At 40.8% G+C, this 24,329-nt stretch overlaps 1 protein-coding gene and 1 pseudogene across 3 annotated transcripts in view; one reads left to right on the top strand and one right to left on the bottom strand.

Annotated features, from left to right (window-relative positions):
- Window positions 1-6,621: 6,621 nt before the first annotated feature.
- LOC306665706 (actin, cytoplasmic 2-like) lies at window positions 6,622-7,721 on the bottom strand (annotated as a pseudogene). The gene has a single exon. The product of its transcript is annotated as an actin, cytoplasmic 2-like (transcript).
- Window positions 7,722-15,140: 7,419 nt separating this feature from the next.
- The window catches only part of RNF217 (ring finger protein 217), a 117,864-nt gene continuing 108,675 nt past the window's right edge, over window positions 15,141-24,329 (top strand). For both annotated transcript variants that reach the window (XM_079148262.1, XM_079148261.1), the window contains exon 1: window positions 15,141-16,152. In XM_079148262.1, the coding sequence (XP_079004388.1) occupies window positions 15,274-16,152 (879 nt within the window). In that variant the 5' untranslated portion in view covers window positions 15,141-15,273. The remainder of the gene's footprint in view (window positions 16,153-24,329) is intronic.

The following is a 24,329-nucleotide window of genomic DNA, read 5'->3' as shown; positions in this document are numbered from 1 at the left end:
TCTTTTTCTCTCTTTCTCTCCTTCTTTTTCTTATTTTTTGCAATACTAGAGCTTGAATCCTATGGTGCTCTACCACTGAACCACACTTCCAGCCCTTTTTGTGGTTTATTTTTAAGACAAGGTCTCTCTTAAGTTGCTGGCCCTAGTCTTGAACTTTTGATCCTCCTATCTCGGCCTCCAGAGTTGCTGGGATATTAGGCATGTGACAGAGTTCCAAGTCTCATTTTTATGTTTAAAGGATATTATTTTCATTAGCTACATAATTCTGAGTTAACACTTTTTAAATTGTTTTAAATTTTTGTTGTTGTAGTGTCTTTCAGCCTCCGTGGTTTCAGATGTCAATGGTCGTTTGAAACGGTGTTAACCTGTATGTAATGTATCCTTTTACTTTAAAAATGATACCTTATATTTAGTTTTCAGCAATCTGACTATGATGAGCAGATATTAATTTTTCTATACATTCATCCTGCTTGAGGTTTGCTGAAATATTTGATTATAAAATTAGGAAAAAATTTGAATATTATTTTACAAGTATTTTTCACCCCATCACATCTCACCTCTCCTGCATCTGTAGTTACCTGCATTTCAGATATTTTGCTATTGTCTCACAGTTGCCATTTAAAAATGTTTTACTCTTTTTCGCATTACATAATTCATACTTATGTATCTTCAAGTTTTACAGACTCTTCCATTCTATTGTTTTGTCCACATGGTGAATTTTTAAAGTTTTGTGTCTTTCTCCTAGGTTCTCGTTTGTAATATCTGTACTTTTGTTGAAATTTTAAAAATTCATTAGGAGAAGATACCTCACTGACCATAAGTATAATGTCTGCTAATTCCAACTTCTGGATTGTCTTGCAGATGTTCTCTGTTGTTTTGTCTTCTGAAAATGGATTGCATTTTCTTTATTGTTTATACCAAGGAATTCTGTATTAAATCCTGAGTATTGGAAATAATATGTTGTAGAAACTCTCAATTCTTTACATTTTTTCCAAATCGTTAATTTTTTTCTTAACAAGTGATTAACCAGACTGGGCTCAAACTGTGAATGTTGTCTCTTTGTAGGAGTTTGCATCTCAGTTTAACTATTTTATCACTAGCAGAAGTGCTTGCAGTCTGCACCATGCACATGTGTTTTAAGGTCAGTCAGAGATTTTAGAAGAATCAATACAAAGAATTTGTAGTTTACCCTTCCTGCTCTCTTTTGATGGGATTCCTTCTTCCCTTTCTGGTAGTAGTCATTGCCCTAAACTATTCTGCGGTATTCAAACCTCTGGGTTTTCTCTTAGGAATTCTTCTTCCCTGTGCAATATGGACCATGCCCTGCCCTCAGGTTAAGCCAATATAAATAGAAGGCAAATGAAGAGCCAGTTACTTCTTCCAATGTCAATTCTCTCCTCTCCAGCATCAGATCTGTCTGCTTTTTTCACTGTCTAGAGCTTTCAGATGGTTGTGTAGTTGTGTGTGTGTGTGTGTGTGTGTGTGTGTGTGTGTGTGTGTATGGTTTTTGCTTTTGAAACAGAGTTTTTAGCTGTTATATGAGAGAGCTTACATGGCCATAGAGATAGAAAAAATTCACTGTAATGCCTTACATGTCAAGAAAAATAAACATGTATTTAAAAAAAAAAGTTGTATTTTCTATTGAACTAGACCCCAGTTCATTTTCATAAGTATGGGGAGAGTCATACAACTTCCTTGCAAAAAATTTATTGTAATAGAATATTTAAGATCTCAAAGGTTGTAATTATCTGTAGTTTGGCTAGAGTTGGCATTTAAAGATATATAGCCTTATAAATAAGATAGATTCAAGTGATCCAGGTAAACCCTCCAATTTTACTATGAGAAATTGAAGACCAAATGATTATGTGGTTTAAACACTAACATACATCAGAATTAGCCCAAGTTCCTTGATAGTGCATATCCAGTATGAAGTATTTGGAACATACCCTTGAGATTTTATTCTGTAATTTATCACTACACAGAACTAATTCTTTCTTTCTATAGGGTATAGTTAGGACCATATAATTTTGTGAGCTATGAAGAATCACAGAGGATTCCTTAGTAATATACATAAGCTCATATAATAAGCAATACAGATATATATTGAGAATCACAAAATTCTTAATATCTGAATACAAAAGTACATCTGAGAACACTTGACACAAAGGAAATATCTATTAAATACTTGTTCTTCATTTTCTTTTTTACTCCTCATTCTTACTATTAATTGTTCATACTCTTAGAAAATAAACTAGTATTCTCACTCTTTTTTTGGAATCTTTTATTTAGTCTGTTTTTTTAAAATAAAAGACAAAGTGAAAAGTTTTTAGTTCTTCATCTATATGTAGCTTTGCCTTTGTTTATTCATCTTGTAATAAAGATTATGATACTAGTCCAAGGTGGGAAACTTTATCTGTAAAGTGACAGGTAACAGATATTTTAGCATTTGTGGACAGCACTTTGTTGTCTTTTCTTGTTTGGTTTTTAACAGGTCCTTTAATATATACCAATCTTAGCTTGAGGGCCTGTACAAAAGCAGGCAATGGGCTGTGAATCGCCAATTCTGTATACAAGACATTCCTATTGTATAACGTTGTTGAGAATCTAGATGGCAGAATGCAAGTGAAAACACACTGGGAGTCATGCTACAGATACGTGAGATATTATTAATAATGGAAATAAGTAGTCATTGTTATTTAGAGACAACACAAAGGCCTGAGGGAATTCTGAGGGAATTGAACAAAGCTAATATAAGTTTAGATGGGGGAAGGATGCAGGAAAATTCTGAATCTTGCCCAACTTACATGATAAGAGACAGAATTTTTCATATAGAAATGTGTGACCCTAGCATTTATGCCATGAACAAAGTAAAGTAGAGAAAACACTCACACACACATTAGTTCACACTATTTCTCTAAAGTCAATCTTTAGCAAAAAGAATCTGATTGCTTTGGGATTTGGGGGGGGAAGGCAAAAATCAACCATCTTTATAATCTCTAGCTAGGTATATACCCTAATTTGTCTTTCTCACAATTGGATTTTAATGTATGATTTTTTAAAAATTATTTTTATTTTTGATTTTTTTAAATTAAATTTCTTCTGATTAGTTATCCATGACAGTAGCATGCATTTTGACACATTGTACACAAATGGAGCATAACTTCTTATTCCTCTAGCAGTACATGGTTCAGAGTCACATGGGTGGTGTAGTCATACATGTATACAGGGTAATAATGTCCATCTCATTCCACCGTCCTTCCCATCCCCACGCCCCCTCATCTCCCCTCACTCCCCTCTGCCCAATCCAAAGTTTCTCCATTCTTCCCTAACCTGCTCCCTCCATTATGGTTCAGCATCCACTTATCAGAAAAAACATTTGGTCTTTGGTTTTTTGGGATTTGTTTATTTCACTTAGCATGATATTTTCCATCTCCATTCATTTACCTGCAAATGCCATAATTTCATTCTTCCTGAAGGCTGAGTAATATTCCATTGTGTCTATGTACCACATTTTCTTTATCCATTCACCTTGTAAAGGGCACCCAAGTTAGTTCCATAGTATAGCTATTTTGAATTGAGCTGCTATAAACATGCTGTGGCTGTGTCACTGTAGTATTAATGTATAATTTTTCAGCAATTGAAATACTCCCTCATTTCCTGTTTTCAATTTTTATTTCATAGTCTTTCAAATGGGTAATAAATTTGAAAATCAAGACTCATAACTGGAAGTTTTCACTGCTGACTTTTAACAGACATAAAAAATAAGAATAATTTCTGTCTAAATTTTAAAATACTTATTAACAATTCTGAATCTTGCCCAACATTGTTATTAACAATAATGTTCTCTAGGAGGATTACAAAAACCAGTTTCTCAAGAATCAATTTTATTTAACTAAATTTCTCTGACACCAGCTTATCAGTGATAACTTTCAAAATCATCCTAATTTTATTTATTCTTCCTGTGAATTTAAAATGACTCTTAAAATAATAACATAGCATATTCTCTAGGGCAAGGGTCTGAGAGGTCTTGCATATTTATGACTCACTATGAGAGTCAGCGATCAGCAGATCTTATCTCCACCATGTGGTAGAAGGTCCTGCAGATGCCATCTTGAGGAAGACAGGCACCATACTGGTCAGAGTTTTAGGTGTGGGAAAACCTATGCTGGTGCAGCTGCAATTTCACAATATCTCTTAGTCATGCCTAAAGTTGGAAGCAAATAATTAAATAACAAACATCATGCATCATAGAGCAAGCTGGATAATCATGTTAAACACATTGACTAATTTTCTGACTTAACTGTTTGATGAAAAGAGGGGAAAATTGAGTCAACCGATGATACACAATAGATACATGAAATTAAGAGAAAGGGGGAAATGCCCTAGAACTCCTAGCCACGACCTATAGTCAGAATAGTATCAATAGAATGTGTCATAAAACACATTTGTATGTGTAAAACACATACAAATCAGAAGTACAATCTTAAAAATGTGTTGTATGAGTCACACAACCTACTAACGTTTCTCATAGGAACTGCTAATTTCTATGACTAACATTAGGATTTTTAGAATGATGTTGGCTATGAAAGAAACTACTTTTCAAATTATAAATCTCAGAAATAACTGCTTTAGCAAATCTTGCTTTGTATAACAGGCATTAAGAATTATTTGTATGACATTCAGGATTACTTAGGAGAAAAACCTTGGAATCAGATTTAATTTCTTCTCTGTCACTTGTGACTATATTATATCTATCACCATATCTTATAGATTCTATATCTAATGGTGACTACCATTTAATAAATGTTTATTGAGCACCTATTGTATGTCAGGCACATTTCTAGCACCTGAAGACAGAATAGCAAATAAAGAGAAAGAGCCCTTGTTTTCATGGAGTTTAACATCTAAAAATGGATTGACCACTAACAAATGTAGAAGTACAAAATTATTAAGTCAGTTAGGTTAGTACTCTAAGGAATGAAGCAAAGTAAAGGGAGAGGTGACTGGGGATAATGTGTTGGGGGACGGTGATGGTATTTTATCCAGGCTGGTTAGGGAAGCTCTCTCTGATCAAGGGAGTTGGGGGATGGGGTGGTCAGAGCATAGGATAAGGAGCAAGGACACAGCAGACAGAGGCAACACAGCTCAAGGCCCTGAGGGGAGAGAGATTGGGGCATTTGAAGAAGAACGTGACATAATAATGGGATGTCCCCTCATATCTTTTCTCCTGGGGCCCCTTTCTCTAATGCCTGTTTTTACTTTGCCATAATACCTAATCTTCCTAAATCCTAAATGTATCGTGATTTTCCTGTTAAAAATATTCCACTGTCCAAAACAAAACCTGTCCAAATAATTTTAAAGGCAATCAAATCTGTACTGTTAGAATCTCTGAAGAAAACAAACTGTATTTAGGAGAGCTTATTAAGGGGACCAATTACAGGGCTTTGGTCTTGAATATGAAATAGTGCAGTACCTTAGGATTAGAAAACATGGGAACAGTTATGTCCTGACGGGATGAATTGTTTGTGTGTTTCACCCCAAAAGATATGTAAGTCTTAATTAACTCCAAGGACTTCAGAATATTGTTTCATTTGGAGTCAGGATTGTTGCAGATGGAATTAGTTCAGATGAGGTCTTACTGGAGTAAGACGGGCTCTTAGTCTGATATGACTGGTATCCTTACAAGAATAGAACAGCTGGGCTCAGTGGCACACGAGACCCTGTTTCAAAATGAAAAATAACTGGGAATGTGGCTCAGTGGTTAAAAGCCCCTGGGTGCAATCCCTGGTACCAGAATTTAAAAAAAAAAAAAAAAAAAAAAAAAAAAAGGAGAAGAGACAGAGATACTCAGGGAGAAGGTGCCATGCAATGAATGCAATGATAGAGGCAGAGATTCGAGTGCTCCATCAACAAAGCAAGGACTGTCAAGACTCATTAGAAAACACCAAGGCTAGAAGAGCAGGGAAATATTTTTTCCTACACGTTTCAGACATCTTTGTTGTTGTTGTTGTACTGCAGCACTTTATTTTTCCTTAATCAACAAAGTATTTCTGGGGCCCAATTTCTCACATAACAGTAGAAAACCAAAAAATTGTCATTTCATGAAGAATTGAGTACAAAAACCTTACATAAGTTAAAATGAATAGATTTACAGGTGTAAACGCAAACTGTTTTTTCAACTCAAGGCAAGTAATAACCCATGGTGGTCAGGCAGGAACACATTTGTAAGAACGGAAACTGGGTCCTAAGGTTCAGACCTTCCACCCTGTTAGATCAGTAAGAAGTGACAAATGGTCCAGGAACTCTTGTCAGCCTGAACAATCCTGGAACAGTCAGTGGACACGTGAATAACCTACACAGATCACTGCTGTGGTCTCAGATTCACTAAGCCAAGGACTTCTCTCCTGTATGCACACTCTCACTTCAGGCACCAGGTGACTGAGTCACATGGACTAAGGGCTTAAATCAAAGATATGCACAGGGCATTAAACACATACCAAAGGAAGAGTTAACTTAAATACAAGGTCATAGTCAGCAACAAGTTCTACCATCCAGTGCTGACATCAGATACAAGCTTCAAGGACAAATTACTTTTCAAAGGCTTATTCCAGTTTCACGAGGCTAGCATGTGGTGTATACATTTGCCAGGGAAAATTTATAGTTCAGAATCAGTTCATGGAACAGATACCAGGCTCCTGACTCCTCATGCTCCTGCTTTCTGATCCACATCCACAGTGAGGCCAGGATGGAACCACCAATCCACACAGAGTACTTGGGCTTCTGCAGGGGGAGCAATAATCTTGATCTTTGTGGTGCTGGATGCCAGGGGCTGTTATTTCCTTGTGCATCCTGTCAGCAAAGGCAGGGCACGTGGTGGTGCACCTGGATAGCACAGTGTTGGCATAGAAGTTGACATCATACTTCATGATGGAGTTGAAGGTGGTCTCGTGGATACTGGCGGAATCTGTACCCAGGAAAGAGGCCTGGACAAGTGCCTCTGGACACTGGAACTGCTCGTTAACCATGGTGATCACCTGTCCTGCTTGTAACTCTTCTCCAGGGAGGAAGAGAATGCAGCAGTGGTCATCTCCTGTTCAAAGTCCAGGGCCACATAGCACAGCTTGTCCTTGATGTCACGCATGAGCACCTGGTGGTGAAGCTGTAGCCACGCTCTGTCAGGATCTTCATGAGGTAGTCCATCAGGTCCCAGCCTGCCAGGTCCAGATGCAGTATGGCATGGGGAAGGACATAGCCCTCATAGATGGGCACTGTATGGGTGACCCCATCACCAGAGTCCATAACAATGCCAGTGGTGCTCAGAGGCGTACAGGGACAGCACGGCCTGGATGCCACATGCTTGGCCTGTGTGTTGAAGTTCTCAAACATGATCTGAGTCATCTTCTTTCTGTTGGCCTTGGGGTTCAGAGGGGCCTCGGTCAGCAGCACTGGGTGCTTCTCCAAGGCCATGCACAGCTTGTAGTAGAAGGTGTGGTGCCAAATCGTCTCCGTGTGGTTCCATTTGGTGATGATGCTGTGCTTGATGAGATACTTCAGGGTCAGGATGCCCCGCTTGCTCTGGGCCTCATAGTCCATGTAGGAGGCCTTCTGGTCCATGTCCACCATCATGCCCTGGTGGTGGGGCACCCATGGATGGAGGGGAACATGGCCCGGGGGGCATAGTACCCAGCAAAGCCAGGTTTGCACATGCTGGAGCCTTTGTCAATGACTGTCTTAGTGATTTTTTTTCTTCCATTGTGATTGGTGGAGGACCAGTGGTGGAGCAGGACAATGGCCTGTTGGAGTGAGACCCCAGTCAACATCCTCATTTCGGACTTGGGGCCCCCAGAACCAGGAGGCAACAAATTGTTTTAAGCCATCCAATTTATTTTAACACTTGCAGGCTGTTTCTATTTACAATAACTCTAGGAAACTCATACATTTCCCTTTTGCTCAAAGAAAGAAGCTCTCAGAACCCAGAGATGGGGATACCTTGAAGCTTTCAATAGGGGACAGAAATAGCCCACAGGGGCCTGGGAGATTAAAAGCTGGAAAAATAAACAGTCTAGTCACTGATCACCCACCAGGGATGTTCATTGGCTGAAGTGACTTGGAAGACAGCAGGGATTTGGAGTTCTTGATGCCTGTCTCTGTGGGTCAGCTTCCAGGAGCACAAAGGGTAGACGGACACGTGGAGAGAGAGGACCTAGAAGAGCAAATGGAACTGTTCTGCACAAAGTCCCTGAACAATTCTGTGTCAGTTTCTCTTTCCTGCCTCACTAAGAAGTCCTGTGTTCACAAGGGACTAGGAGTTGCCACTCCAGGCAGCTGTCACCAGTGTTCTGTCACCAGGATTGTTTGCTTACATAGCCCCTTCTAAATACCCTCCTTAACACCTTCTCCACCTATAAAATTTGAACTCCCCTGCCGGGTCCTCTGTGAAACTTAATATGATTAACCTAAGCAGAAATCAGCCCTGTGCTGCTGCTTCATCGTGCTAAGTTTATAGTTCTAGATTACATCCACAAAACCTGTCTGGTTAGGGCAAACTGATGGTTAGGGATCTGTCGTCTTGACTTGATGGCAAGATTCTTCAAAGCCTGAAATGAGTTACGGTCACTATTCCATGTGTTTCAAAACAATGTGCACAAACTAGGGATTAATATATATCCATTAAATTGAAAATGATCATTTTAGTATTAAAACGAACCCTAAAGTCATCCAGTTTGAGTTGCCCATGTTACAGAAGTAAAAACCAGGGCCCAGAAAAGTGCAGGTGAATGGATACTCAATGGCAAGATAGAACTAGAATACAGCTGTCCATTTGCTCAATCTGGCACTTTTCCCATACAATTATGGAAAAAATATAATTTTCATAATGCTAATAGTAGCAACTCCGAAGTTATAAAAATTTAAGATAAATACAATGTAAATGAGTTACAAATATGTGGGGAAAAAAGCTTTTTACGATGCTTGCATGTTGAGAAAATTTTTAAAAGTATTTGAGAAAATATTTTGAGCTTATTGATTCCACAGTGTTTGAGAAACAGCTTGTGGTATTTATCATTCCCCAAAGGCAGCTGGGTTCTCCCATTTCAACTTGGTAGCAGTATGTGAAAAGATAAATAGATAAAATTATTTGCCATGATTTTAAAATAAATATTACTGAATGGCTTAATCTGGTGGCTTAAAAACTTTCAGAATCATTTAGTCCTCTTGCTATATTTTTTCAAACAAAATGTCATAACTAATTTCAAGTAGCCCACAAGTCAAAATGGTCAGTTTCTGATCTGTGTTATCTGAGAAAATCAACTGTATTTTGTGACAAAAACAAGGGAGTGTATTTTCTGTTTCCATGTTGAAGTGTCTTACTTTTAAATTACTGGAAGTCAAAACTTTTCAGTGATATCTTACCACTTGGGATAACCAGGCAAATGAGGAACTATGAAGGTAATGAACTTGACTCTCGCAGTGCTATAATTCAGGAAATTCCCAAGACCACCCTCAATTTCAATTGTTCACTAGAAGAACTCATAGAACTCAGCAAAGTGACTTATTTAGAGTTTGGGTGCATTACAGTGGAAGGACATGGATTAAAATCAACAATAGGAAAATTCACATAGGGCAGGCTGAATCCAGGGGAGGCCAGGTACAGAGCTACCAGTTGTCCTCTGCCAGTTAATCTGAGCAGACCATGCTCATTTCTCTCTGCAAGGAAACTCACTCAAGCCTTGGTGTCCAGGGCTTTTATTGGGAGTCAGTGATGTAGACATAGCTGACCGCCCACAGAGTTGACCTTAGTTTCTGACTCTTCCTGAAGTCAAGCTTATACCACATGACTCAAAACCCCAACTGTAAATCACATTGCTAATGAGAGTACATGGCATGGCCTAAGGACCCTAGGTAACATTCACCCAACAGGCCATTCCAAGGGCTTAGAGGCACCTCCCAGGAACTTGGGGTAATGGCCAAGCCTTTGCTTGGTCAAGGTTAATGCTTCATTATATAAGTGTGTCTCCTAAATTTAAATTTAAAAATTTCTAGAGATCAGGGTCTCTATTTCATAGTTTCTGCCCTGTGCTTGAGACTTCTAACCATAAGTAAACCAAACTCTCTTGGCTTATGATGTCTTTGTGTCTCAAGTTATTTTTCGTAGAACCCTTCAAATCAAAAGAATTTTCATATAGTAATCAGGTCCAAATAGCTTAGCAGTAATTTGTATATGTTTGACACAATGCAGTGATTCCCTTGAGAATTTTAAATATCCTGTGGTGACCCTATGAGTTTACTACATTTCAGGGTACTTTGGTACACAATTTGGAAACTACAGGTTTATATAGCGTTTAAGTTACTATGGAATAGCATTTATTCATTGTTTCCTTTAATATTTTGTTGGGATCTAAATATATGCAGAATGCTAGGTACCAGGCTTCTATACATAGATCTCCTCTGGTCTGGATAGTCTGAAGTGTTTTATAGATGTTACATAGTTAAAAATATCCTTAGAGTGATAAAGGAGTGATAAATATCCTTAGAGGGATAAAGAACAAAGTGGTGGATACTAGATTCCCATGCTATTGATGGGACTATAAACTGATGCTAAATTTATGGGATGATGTGTATCAAAAGTCTTCAATGTATGACCTTTTTTTTGGTAGCAATTTAATTGTTAGGACTTTTTTCCTATTGTACATTAAGAATGTACACAAAGGTTATGTTATATGTTAATATAAAACATATTAATGATATAAGTGTTGTACATTTTATTAAAATTATAAATGATCTATTTTCAACACAGTAGAATTGGTTTAAATAAGTTACCACAATACCATACATAGTCAAATATTACATGGTCACAATTCAGGATCATGTACAGGGATATTTGTAGGATGAAAGTGTTCAGGATATAGCACTAAGTAAGAAAAGGCAGAAGAGCAGAAGAAACAGTATTAAAATTTCATATACATTTTCCCCACAGAGATGCAAACACAAGAATGAAACACACTAATGTATTAAGTTGTTTAAACAGTCATTTAGAGGAGTGATAGTAGATGAAGTCCCTCCCTCCCCTTTCCTTCCTCTCCTCCCTCCCTTCTCTTTTCCTCCTCCTCTTCCTCCCTCTTGGTCTCTTCTGTTTCCTGAGCATGTGGACATTTGTTTGTTACTTTTAGATTTTGAACTTAATTACACTGTTTTGCCATAGTAACTTTTTCATAAATTTTGTTGTCTTTGAATTTTTCTTAGTGAATTAGGTGGAAAAGAAAGTGAAATGGTGTGTTCGCTTTTCCTCTTCTTTCAGGATTCCGGGTTCTCTTCCTCCACTGAAGAAGAGGGGAGAAGATAGGAGAGGAGGACTAGCATTCTGCTGAATCTTTCAGAAGTAGGCCGAGACTGCCATTCTGTTCCTTCATTTTTCTTCAGCACACAGATTGTTTAATTAAATCATTTCTGTTTCTTTTTGCATGTTTGGAGAGTTGAGGGACTGTTTGTGGACAAACAAATCTGATATTTTCCATACAATGTTTCATGGTCTTTAAATATTATGTATTCCTTCCCCTCAACAGTTAAGAAGAAATTAGTTTTAGCTTCAATATGTAAAATTCATGACTTCTCATATGTCATAGGATTTATCTAAAAATTAATAAATCTAGGCTTTTTAATTTGTCTAGTTAATTTCTGGATAAAAATATTAAGAGGCCAAAAACAAGTTATGTTTAAAGGCCAGGACAAGAGACGAGGCAGGAGACAAAACAGCATTTAATAATGACCTGGTGTAGTGGCACATGCCAGCAATTCCAGGGGCTCAGGAGACTGAGGCAGGAAGACCATAAATTCAAAGCCAGCCTCAGCCAAAGTGAGACGCTAAGCAACCCCGTGAGACGCTGTCTCTAAATTAAATACAAAATAGGGCTGGAGATGGGGCTTGGTGATCTAGTGACCCTGAGTTCAATCCCCCAGTACACGCCCCCCTCCCCCCCCCCAAACCAAAAACAAAACAAAACAAAAACAAAAAGACCAAAAGCAATTGCCTGTCACTCCTAAAACTGACAATTCTACATCTGAAGTACGCTTCTGATATTGAGGTATGAATTTCTGAGAAGCTCCATAGTTCATTGCAGATTAGGCCACCCTGAGAAAATGGTAGGGGCAGAATGATAGTGAGAGTTGCTGTACTAACAACTTATACAGCCTGCCATCAAATTGTTCAAATTTTGAGAGCTTAAGCTTGTGGGAGTAAATGGAGACTTTTACTACAGTAATTATATTTTTAGTCAATCCTTTTTGTTTGTTTGTTTGGTACCAGGGATTGAACCCAGGGGTGCACACTGAGCAACATATCCAGCCCTTTTTTTATTTTTATTTTGAGATAGGGCCTCACTAAATTGTTGAGGCTAGCCTCCAACTTGAGATCCTCCTGTCTAGCCTTCTGAGTTGCTGACATTATAGGTGTGCACCACAAATTCCATCAGTGCAATCATCACTGGTGATTTGTGAATTCAGGGGAAACTGATGTTGGAAACACCATTTGACTTTCAGTCTTGCAACTAATTTCTACACTGTTGGGATTCTGTAAGCCCCAAACTAGATGTTGGGGGTCCTGGGTCCTAAATTCAGTGCCAAGTCTATTTGGAGTATGAAGATAGGGAACAGCATGGTTTTGTTTTCATAAAGGGCAGACAAATCCTGTAGGAAAGAAATCATGGCAAGGAAAAAGGGGAGTCTGTTGAAGCCAAAGTTATGGGTAGCCTTCTGAAGTCTACCCATAGTTGGTTAAGTTTCAAGGAAAGCCACCTCCAGTGAGCTGGAACCTAAGGGATAAAGAACAAAGTGGTGGATACTAGAAGATCAAGTTCTCAGAACACAAGTGACGAGTGTGTGTGTGGAGGGAGACACATAATTGCAGAACTTTGAGCAGTTTGATTCTTAACAGATGTTGTGGAACATAACATTTTCGTATCCATTATTGTTACTTTGGTCTTATTCTCAGTCTGTTGTCACCTGGAAAACAGATTATTTCTAAGTCCCTTTGGAAAGAGTAGGGGGAGAAGTCATCACATGGCACACAGAAAAGGCACCCGTAAGGGGCTTCTTTTTCCTGTGTTATGGTTTAAATATGAGGTATCCTCCAAAAGTTCACGTGTGAAATAACGCAAGAGAGCTTAGAGGTGAAAGGATTGGGTCATGAGAACTTTAAACCTAATCAGTGCATTAACCCTCTGATAGGGATTAAATGGGTGGTAACTGCAGGAAGGTAGGGTGTGGCTGGAAAAGGTGGATCACTGGGGGTGTGCCTTTAAGGTCCACATTTGGTCGTGGTGAGGGGCGTCTCTGTTTCCTGGTGCCATGTCCTAAACTGCTTTCTCTTGCCACACTCTTCTGCCATAATGTTCTGCCTCACCTTCGGCCTAGAGAGCTAGAGCTGAGACCACTGAAACTGTGAGCCCCCAAATGACCTTTTTCTCCTCTAAAATTCTTCTTGTCAGGTCTTTTAGTCACAGCAATGAAAAAGTTGACTAATATACTGTCTTTAAAACGACAAGCACAGGGGACTGGGGGTATGGTTCAGAGAAACAGCAGTTATTAGGAAATCATTGAGCAAAGATGGAAAAAAATCCTTGAGTAGCATGTAATCCTCAAAATAAGAGTTCACCATTCATGTGTCAGACCAATAAATGACATAGCATCTGGAGTGGTCAAAATTATCCTTTCCAGGTGCACCTGAGCATTGGACACCTAGGATGGACAAGTTCTTTGGTGTTACATTGCTTAGTACTGCATAGCTAGTCACCTTGATACTTTTGCATTAATTTTGGAAAATATTTTAAAACAACCCAATAACAACCTCAAGATAGAAGAAAAAATTCTACACACTTCACAGCTCCTTCCTATCACATGAATGTGTAAATTAAATTCCTTCTCAAGATAAAGTTAAAAAAAACCCAAAAAACCAAAGGTTGGTTTCCCAAAAGTGTTTTCATTGGCTTTAGGGAACTAAAAAACACCAGTGTCTGGGTGACTAATACTTCCTGTAAAATAAAGATAGATCAACACATAATTAAGTTCTGGCTCAAATATAATTGTTGTCCTGGAAACAGTTTTGGGGATGAATATGGTTATGTTAATGAAACCCCATGATTTCCACCAATGATCCGATTTATTAATTAGGCCAGATCATCAAGCTACCTTGTGCTACCCGTTAAAAGAGTTTAGGGAAAAAACTCAAACACACACACACACACACACACACACAAATTTCCTGAGAGAACATTGGGGAGAGAAAAAAGAAATAAGTAGCTGATTACTTATTAGCCCTTGTAAGGATTCAAGTTGAAGTAGATTGAAAGTTCTTCTTGGATTTCTTGTAGGTTTCAAAGATCCTTCTTGCCTCACTAGGCAGAAAACAGTGATATATAACAGCATTTTGAATAATCCTTAGCATTATGTCTTTCAACTCAATATGCTAAGCAGCCAGCGTCTTCTAGCTCCAGCTCCCAGTATTCAGTAGTTCTGTAGGAAGTTCCACTTAATGTGTAGCCCAAAGGGGAGCCTGCCTGCCCTGCAGGGTTTTGTTGAGGCCGAGTGTGAACTCTGGGCGCCGGAGCGCATCTCAGTCTTAGATCACACCCACTCGGGTGTGAGAGTGTGCGCTGGTGCCTACGCGCGTGTGTACGTGTGGGGAGGTGTGCGCCAGAGGGGTGGGGTGAGGGGTGGCGAGGAGGGCTCTAGGTGAAGCACGAGGAGAGGGAGGTCGCCCGCTCCGGCCTCTCCCCCAGGGGCCCAGCCGGCTGGCTCACGCCCCGGCCCCTCCTGGTGCGCGCCGCCGCGGCGCCACAGGCCCCTCGACTCTCCGACCACCGCCCCCCGGCCGCTCGTCCAGCAGCCGGGACCGGCGATGGCGCGGGACTGACGGCCGCCTCCCCTGGGACTCCTCTGCCCCTCCCGGAGCTCGCGGGGACCGCGGCACCGCCCCAACCTGCATGTGGGGTGGGCGCCCCCGCGCCCCGAGCAAGCGGCCCTCCGCGCCCGCGAGGCGGTGCCTGGCCGCGCCAGAGGACGAGGAGGAGGAGCGGCGGGCCGCGCCGGGCTCCCCACGCACCGCGGCCCGGGAGCACGGGCTCCCCGGAGGGAGCTTGGGGCGTCCCAGCCCCGGAGGAGGGACCCGGAAGCAGAAGCGGAGCCGCGAGTCGAGCCGAGCCGCTGCCCCCGCTGCCCGCCGGCGCCGGGTGGGGGTCCCGGCGGCTGGATGGGCAGCGGCGGCGCGGGCCGCGGGCGGCGATGGGAGAGGAGCAGAGCACGGTGAGCGGCGGCGGCGGGCCCCAGGAGGCACGGGGCCCGGACGGGGGCGCCGCGGGCCACCCCGAGCCCCCGAGGCCGCGGGGGGACAGCGCCGGGACTCCCGGGCCGCGCGACTCCTTCTCTGAGTCGAGTGGCGGCGACTGCGGAAGGGACTCAGGCTGTGCGGACACGAGTGCCCCGGAGCCCACGAGGAGCCAGGGAGCGCCGGAGTGGAGGAAGAGCCACGCACTGGGGCAGCCCGCAGGACTGGCACTCACCGGGCCCCTCAATCCCCAGACTTTGCAACTGCAGCTGGAGCAGGAGGAGGAGGAGGAAGCTGGGGACGGAAAAGAGGGAGGGGATGAACAGCAGGAGGCGCCCCCCGGGGAGGAGACGGAGCCCAGGACCCTCGCCGTGGCTCCCGATGGAGTGGTCCTGGACGTGCTGGCTCAGCGGCGACTGTCCCCAGCCAAGAGACAAGTCTTTTGCTCTGTGTACTGCGTGGAGAGCGACCTGCCCGAGGCCCCCACTACTGAACAGCTCTCGCCGCCGGCGTCGCCACTTGGGGCTCCGCAGGTGCCCAACCCCTCCAACCCTTCGCCCTCCTTCCCCAGCCCCAGGCTGCCCCTCCCGGCTGACCCCCTTTCTCCCGACGGCGGCAGCATTGAGCTGGAGTTCTACCTGGCGCCGGAGCCGTTCTCCGTGCCGGGCCTGTTAGGAGCTCCACCCTACTCTGGCCTGGGCGGGGTAGGGGATGCCTATGCGCCCCTCATGGTGCTGATGTGCCGGGTGTGCCTGGAAGACAAGCCCATCAAGCCCCTGCCCTGCTGCAAGAAGGCTGTGTGCGAGGAGTGCCTCAAAGTCTACCTGAGCTCCCAGGTAACTTCACCCTTTTTGTACTCCGTGTGCTTCCCATTCATCATTCCAAATCTCTGGCAAGGAGGTCTCCTTTCAAGCTACCTACTAAGGGAAGAGGTGACAGACACAGTTAATGAAGACCTCTATCAAATTTTCATTTCTTAGTTTTCGTTTAAGTGTGTTTTGTTCTCACTGGTTTACTTGGCTGGAATTTAACTCTGCTCTGAGCTTCAGGTTTTGGTTGGCATCTGCAGAAGGAGCAAGGTATACAATGAGTTGCCTTCTACTTATTTCTTTTACTAGATTGCAAGCAAGAGCTTGCTCAGAGAATGGCATTGAGACTGCCTCATTGGCCTGGTATCTCAGAAACTAACAGGCAGTGGGCACAAGATAAACATTTATGGACCTGGTGAAGAAAAGGGTTGGAATTAGTATTTCAAGTCCATGGTACCTGATTTCCAATATTTGCTCCCTTTATATTTTCCAGAAAAGTGTAAGTAAAAAAAGGAAAAAAAAAATCTTGGCTCTTGCCCATTTTCAGTTTTCTTTTTCCACAGTAAAGTTGAAGTACTTTTCTTCACTTAAGTTTTAAGCCAGCATAGTACTTTATATCTTTAAGAGAGAAACAAAACAAAAATAGCAAAACAAAGTAAAGGGAGGCTAAGAGGTTTAACCAAACAAGTACTGGTGGAACATTCCTCCTCTCCTCCTCTTTGAGAGCATGTTTCTTTTCTTGGAAAGCTTGAGAAACAGGGCAGCTTTCCCTCACTGACGGTGAATGCGTTCTTCCAGCCATTTTCAATTTGTGATGTTGCAGCCAGTGTTTTGCACAATCTGTAATGCCCTTTGATCCCTGTGTCTGATTGTCCCAGGCCTATTCATCTTTCAAAACCCTGTCTGTTCAGGTGCCAGCTCTTCTGTGAAGCCTTACCTCATCCTCTAGGCCACTGCTTATAGACTTTTCAAAAATATTTCTTCCTATCTTACTGGCACCAAAGTTGTTTTTCAGGTGTGTCTGTCTTGCTAGATTGTCTGGACAAAGTCTTGTAGTTTGAAACGATAGTTTCATGCGGAATCCCTTTCATATAGTAGTGTTTAACACTGAAGTGAACTGAACAGGGCTCCACACAGTGCAGTTTTTCTATGTTTTGTGGTTAATCCATGCCTGGATTTAGACTGAAAGTGTGTATTGTGTCCAGCTGAAAATGCAAAGGGAAACTTAGATGAAATGGAATGTTACACAAACAGTAACTTGGCCAAATTGCTGAGATTATCCAAAGGCCTATGAGAGACGATGATGTCTCTTTCAGGCTTTATCCACAAACGGATACTTCAAACAGGAGGAATGTCTGCTGCTTGTTGTGCTTGTTTCTATGACATCACCATCAAACAGATATTGCAACTATCCACGTGCAAAGCCCTGTGGTGGATTTCAGACATTCCCCAAATATGGGCCTTGCTCCAAAGAAGTCACTTTGATAGCAGATGTGTATACAAGAATAATGCAAAGTAGCATATAATGAGATGTCAACAGAATAACAATGCCAGGTAGCACTTAACTGTTAAATGCAGGATACAAATATCAGTGGGTTTAGAAGTTCAAGAGAGGTGGGTGTTGTGGGTTGGCTAGTTGGCCTGCCGGTTTGATTTCCTTGAGGTGGATCTTTTTCTCAAAAAAATTGTCTGTCTTTGTTTTTTCTTTTTAATCACCCTAAGTTAGCTATTGGAAGTTAGTGTTTTGATTTGTAATGAAGAAGAAATGGGCAGGTGAGGAGGCATACAGCAAGGTGAATCAAGTGGTCAACGCAACATATACACTCTAAAACTCCTTTGAAGTGGCAGAGAATCTGAAATTTGTCTACAGTGTTTATTACATATATATTCCTGGTCTCCTCCCAAAGAATTTGATAGAAATTTCAATAAAGAAAAATATATATTATCTAAAATAATAAGCAATTAGAAAATGAGTTCTGAATGCCAGATGTGCTTCCACCTCAGGGCCTTTGTACTTGTTGCTTCCTGTACCCAGTATATCTCTCTTTCTGTTCCCTTTGCTTGCTCTCTCCACTGCTCCCCTCTTCTAGCTCTATTCAAATATCACTCCCTGTGGTCTTCACTGACCCTGCTCTCACTCCTTGCCTCCCTTCCTGGTTCTTATTTTCTCCATTGTAGGAATTATACCTTAACTTGTACTTAAGTAGTCAAGTTCCTTGAAGGCAGGAATTTTCACATGCTTTTTTTCACTTCGGCATCTTTATTTATTTATTTTTTTGGTAACCTCAGGCTTAATGTGGTCTGGAGAATATGCACTATACATCACTATACATTTTTTTTTTAAATTTAAATTTTTAGTTTTACAGACTGCATTTTGATTCATTGTACACAAATGGGGTGTAACTTTTCATTTCTATGGTTGTACACAACACAGAGTCACACCATTCATATATCACTTCTGCATCTTTAGTATCCACAGGATTGTGTGGCATATAAGAGATGTGCAACTAATAGTTATTGAATTCATGAAGAACCTGAGATTGCCCCAGAGACCAAGACTGGGAAGTGGTATTCTATTTGGGCACTAAATTCTTCTGTGCACTTCTTGATATTTAAGATAAAAGACAAAAATGTAAAGCAGACAAAATCAATAGGTTTACTAAATTTGTTTTTAAAATTAGAATTAAAATAGTTTAGATGAACTTTTGACTTACAAAATTAGCCTTTCTTCAGTTGGATAAAAATAGGCTTGTGATTATAATATTTCTGATTGATTCAATGCTAAGATCTCTTCAACTCAAAGGATCGGTATCTCCTTGCCCCTTAAGCCCTCTGTGCCTTAATTTTCTCCTCAATGAACTATAATGGCAGGCAGTGATCTGTAGTAACCTACAAGTGCCAGAGCAAAACAATCTCGGACTGCATGGTTGTTTAGCTGCCCTGTTGAACTCAATCAAAAAGGCATGGTGAGCTCTTTCTTTCTCATTTTTTTTTTTTTTTTAAGTTTAGCAGAAGTAAATGTATCAATTCTTAACTTTCAGAGTTTTTATGACCTTGGGGAGGTGGTGGGGGATGAGAAACTTAAATACATATTAGTGACTTTTTCCACATTCTTTTGAGCTTGTGCCATGTACTTAGTACATTATTTAACATCATTTAAGAAAATAAAGCAGTCTCTCTTAAGCATTTTATGCAAACATTAAAAATGCATATTAAATGTGAGTTGGAATATTGCCTGGTTAAATGAACTTTCTTCTAAAAGGAGATGCTGAGTTCTTCGAAAGAAGATACGAATTTTGAAAATAGGAATGCGTAATTTTCATTGATAAAGTCTATTTCCAGTAGTTCCTGGGACTGAATATATTGTAAAGGTTGATAGGTGGTTGTCCTCAATATTGCAACACAGAGCTAACAGATTAGGTGGTGACTTACATACCTCTGTGCTCTTTTATTGTTTTTGAAAGCACAGTTATTCTCCAGTTATCACTGTGATTGGAGCTAGGGGAACTTTCTTAGTGGAATGACTTTACACTGCAGTAGGTACCACACAGTTTCTGACTGCTCTGGTGAAAGGTTGAGCTGTTGAATGAGAACCCCGCTACTGCAGTAGGGGTCGATTTATAGAGACTAGTGTATCAAGACAGAGATAGTGGAAGTTACCTTGGTGTATATTGCCTGGAAACATACACCCTTCATACTGGGAAGTGCATTTCCATAAATATGGCTGACGTGCCCCGCTCCAGGAATGTCTGCAGTGTCCTGCAGGTTCCTAAGCTCTCCTAAGTGCTGACCTTCTCAGCTGGTATGTCTTTCACCACACTCTCCTAGCAAGAATGCTGCCTTCTTTGTTCCATAGAATGCTATGCTTATTTTAGAAATCCTCTGCAAATGTATTTCCTTTATGAATTTGGTTTAGACAAAAATGTGTTTTTAATATGAATTTTAATATTCCATACTTTAGATAAAGGAAAGAAGTGAGCATGCTAACGGGCATGGTAAAGGTAGCAGCTGTCGTGGTTTCACCACTCTGTTTAAAAGTTCTAGGGATTGGCAGATGCGTGGCACCTGTCCAACGAGTATTAATAGAGACGAGCAGCACATTTCTTCCACAGATTGTGAGCTAGACAGCTGCTGGATGGTAATGTCCTAAAATGACTGCTACTGCAGTCACTTAAGAATCAGTGACCTGGGGTGAAAGCTAATATATTTTGTCATTAAACTCTAAGTCATTCAGATCTTCATGAGTAATATGTTTTTTCTTCTTTAAACCCTAAAGCAACCTGAATACTTTTAGAAATCTTTGTGTTCAATATGGAGTTTGAACATAGGTGAATTTATAGATGCTATCATGCCAGGTGTGTTTTGGTAGTCCAAAAAGTGCCATAAGATTTCTTTCACAACTTCCTTACTTAGGCTCTTCCTTTCCCCCTCTCCTCTCTGTGCTTCATTTCTCTTTAATAATTTCTTTTACTTTTTGAAATCTGGTTTTAATTGGCATTTGATTTCTGCAGAGAAATCCTCTGTGGGCTAGCAGAACTTGGTCTTCCTGCTACATGGGTATTTCTCTTCCCTTCCAGCTGTCTCTTCATGGTATGGAGAAACCCTATGCTGTGCTCTGGTCTCCAAAAACTCTCAGATTACATCACAAAGTACTACTAACCTAAGCCATCAAACCAATACCTTTAGAGTGTGATTTTTTTTTTTTTTTTTTTTTTTTTTATTTCTCCCAGAGTAGAGCTGCTTTTATACTTGAAAGTTCTTCCTGACTCCTGGTATGAGAGATGTAAAAGAAGATCATTAGGACTTGAATTCTCAATTCTGTATTAAAAGTTTTTGATTGGCAGTGTAGACAAATAGCTAAGGCTTATTATTTATAATTAACTTATTCACTTATTAGTGTACCACTTGGACATTTAACAAATACTTATTGGGTACGAGTATGTGAAACACCTTGAGATACTTTATAAATATATTAAATGCCCTCAAGGAACAGCCTTGTTGTCAGTTATTTTTCCCAGCTTTATCTTAAAAAGCTTTTCTTAAAGTGAATAGAAACCGACTGGATCTCTTTTTCTTTTCTGCTTCCTCTCTGGAAGTTTTTATTTAACCAGTCCTGAGATACCAGCTAACCTTTTATTAAGCACATTGCTTTTTCCAATATGTTTTATCAGAAATAATTAATCTCTCCATTCCTTACATTTTAATATACATATGAGATGAAGGAAAACAAGGATAACCTGGATTTTGAGCCCAAGCAATTAGAAAAATGGAGTCACCATGTCATAGGGGAATATAGTAAGAGGACTAGGATGAGAGGGAGTAGAGTTTGAAATGCCCTTAGACTTTCACAGAAGGACCTTGTAGGCCATTAGTGCCTGGCATTCCAAAGACAGATCTGAGTAGATATATAAATTTGAACACTGATTACATGTAGATGGAACTTAAAGCCATGAGACTGGATGAGGTTGCCTTGGGAGTGATAGTGGATAAGGAAGGAGGACTGAGGATTGAATCTGAGCCTATCAGTGTGTACAGATGTGAAGTCTGGAATGTATGAAAGAGCCAACAAGGAATCTGATAGTGAGAGGGCCAGTTAGGCAAGAAGAATGAGATAGAGTACTTACCTACAAATCAAACAAAGGTGATGTTTCAAAAGGGGAGGAAGAATCTTCTGTGTTCAGTGCTTCTAAGTTCCAACAGAATGAGGACTGACATTGGCCAACAGAATCTCCAGCAAGGAAGTCATTGGTAATCATGAATCATGAACAGGGCAGCTTACATCGGCAGTGGTGGAGTTGACCTTCTGATTAGAGTGGGTTTCAGAGAACAGGAAGGAACAACTCCATTCTTTACGGTAGCCAGTACAATGCTATATGAGGAAACTCAAGGCTAGAGAGATTCAGTAACTTGCTCAAAGTCACAAAGCTGGGCAGTGTAAAAACTGGGATTTAAATTCAGGTCTGTTTGGCTCTTGAAAAAAAATTATTATAAGAAAGATTAGTATCTTATAAATTTCCTTTTCTTTCAAGTTAATGTCTATATCATACAAAATCACAAGTCTTCTAATCAAAGAAAGAGAATAAATTTAATTATGGTTGGTAGAAACTTAATTTCTACCAAACTTAGCCTCATCTCCTGTAGGAAAATCAACAGAAATCCAGGTTAGAAAATCGTATTTGGCTTACTGCTAAGGTTTAATGGCAGCATACTCTTGTTTTCTTCTTTATTTTTTTGGTTATTACTTCTATTTCCATTTGAGCTTTCTTTTATTTTGCTGTATCTTAAAGTTCGTGTCCACATGGCCTTATCTCCTTTCTTACTTTACATACTATTATTAGGGCCATCTCATTTTCTCCCACGGTTTCAGGTAACACCTGTGTGCTGTTGACGCCCAAATCTTCCTCTTCTTCTGTAGCCCCATCACCCTCTTCACCTTTAGTACCATACAGCCATTTCCAATTGTGGTTGGATGTCCCACCCATAGCCACCTTAAACTTCACTTCTCAAATTAGTTTCCTCTTCTTCCCACACTCCCAAAACCTTGTTCCTCCTTTGGGATTCCCTGTTTTCACCCAGATCAGAAACCTGAGGTCATCATGGAGGTTTTCCTCTTTCTCCCACCTACCTTTCAGTTAATTCTCCATCCTAAACACATTTCTCTATTCTTCTCTACCTTTCTGCCTTTCTGCTGTCATTTCCCTTGCACAGGCCACCACCACTTCCTGTGTTCTAAGGACAGCTTCCTCCTTGGTTCAAATGCTCCAATTTCGACCATCTCCATTCTGTTCCCCACACAGAAGCCAGAGTTTTCTTTATAAGATGGGAGGCCATTGTTGGCACTCTTCTCCTTGCCTTTCACCATGGCCTCTGGCTTTGAGAGTAGAATGTAAACTGAACAGCAGTGTTTACATGTCCCTGAGTGATCTGACTCCTGCATCTCTGCGGGCTTTGTTTCTCATCAAGTACCCCTCTAGCCTGTAGCCATATTAAACTTCTTTTTCTTCTTTAAACACTTCCTGACAGTCTGAATTACGAGTCTTTGGCCTGTGGCTGCGTGAACTTCCATCTTAGGTGAATCTGCCTTCTTTCCTTGCGGCTCCAGCTCTCATTGCCTCTCCATACCTCTTCATTCTTCTAGTCTCAGCATAGACATTTTTCTGAGAATTCTCCTTGACCCCCTATGTCTGGATGACACTTGCTTCCTCTCTTCTCTGATAGCCCTCTTGAGGTTACCAAACAACACAGGAATCTTGCTGTGCGATTCTGTTTATTTCACTGTATGTAAGTGGCCTCTTTTCTGTTCTGTGCTCCCATTGGACTGAGAAGCTTGTACATGTAATCAACTTAGTGATATTTTTGTTGTTGTTGATTAATTTCTTAGCTCTCTGGGTGTTGTGTAGGTATGGAAGGAGTATCATCGAACGGACTTCTGTTTTCCATATGTAATTGATACACAGAGGCTGGTGTTGTCAGTATATCAACTATTGGACTAGATAGTGCTGTAGTTTGGATTTTGAATGTCTTCCAAAGGCTCATGTGTTACGGCTTGGACATCAGACTGTGGCACTGTTGGAAGGTGGTGGAACCTTTTGGAGGTGGGACTTAGTATAAGGAAAATAGGTCATTGGGAACACATCCTTCAAGGAGGTATTGGGAACCTGTCCCTTCTCTCTCTCTTTTTTGCTTCTTTCTGCTATGAGCTCCCATCATGATGTATTATGCTGCTACAGGCCCAAAGCAATAGGGCCAAGTGACCTTGGAGTGAAACCTCTGAAACTTGTGAACTCAAATAAACCTTTCCTCCTTTTAAATTGATTATCTCAGGTATTTTGTAATAGAAAGCCAACACAGGTAACCAGAATGATTTTCTAAAATGAAAAATTCAGTATTTCATTATCTTGCTTAAAAACCTGTAAGATGTACCCACTAACTTATCCACAGATCCTACTTCCCCACACTGCAGGAAAGATTTGACCTCTGCGCCTCTCAGTCCCTTCTGGCACTCCAGCTCTCTTGTCCAACCTAGTGTGGTAATTGCTCCTCCTCCTTCAAATGTCAATCTTAGTTTTAGGTCTCAGGCCTAAACTGGTCCTGCTCTTAATGCTTTTAGAGTCTTCTTATTCTGTCAGCATTGTACTTTTTGCTTCTTGTAATTATATGTTTGTGTGATTGATGTTTGATTAATATCTGTGAAGCCTCCCTAC

Source organism: Sciurus vulgaris, assembly GCF_902686455.1.
Source record: "Sciurus vulgaris genome assembly, chromosome: 7".
Taxonomy (NCBI): domain Eukaryota; kingdom Metazoa; phylum Chordata; class Mammalia; order Rodentia; family Sciuridae; genus Sciurus; species Sciurus vulgaris.
The sequence above is the reverse complement of the archived record's forward strand: the minus strand, read 5'-3'. Positions and strand labels throughout refer to the sequence as shown.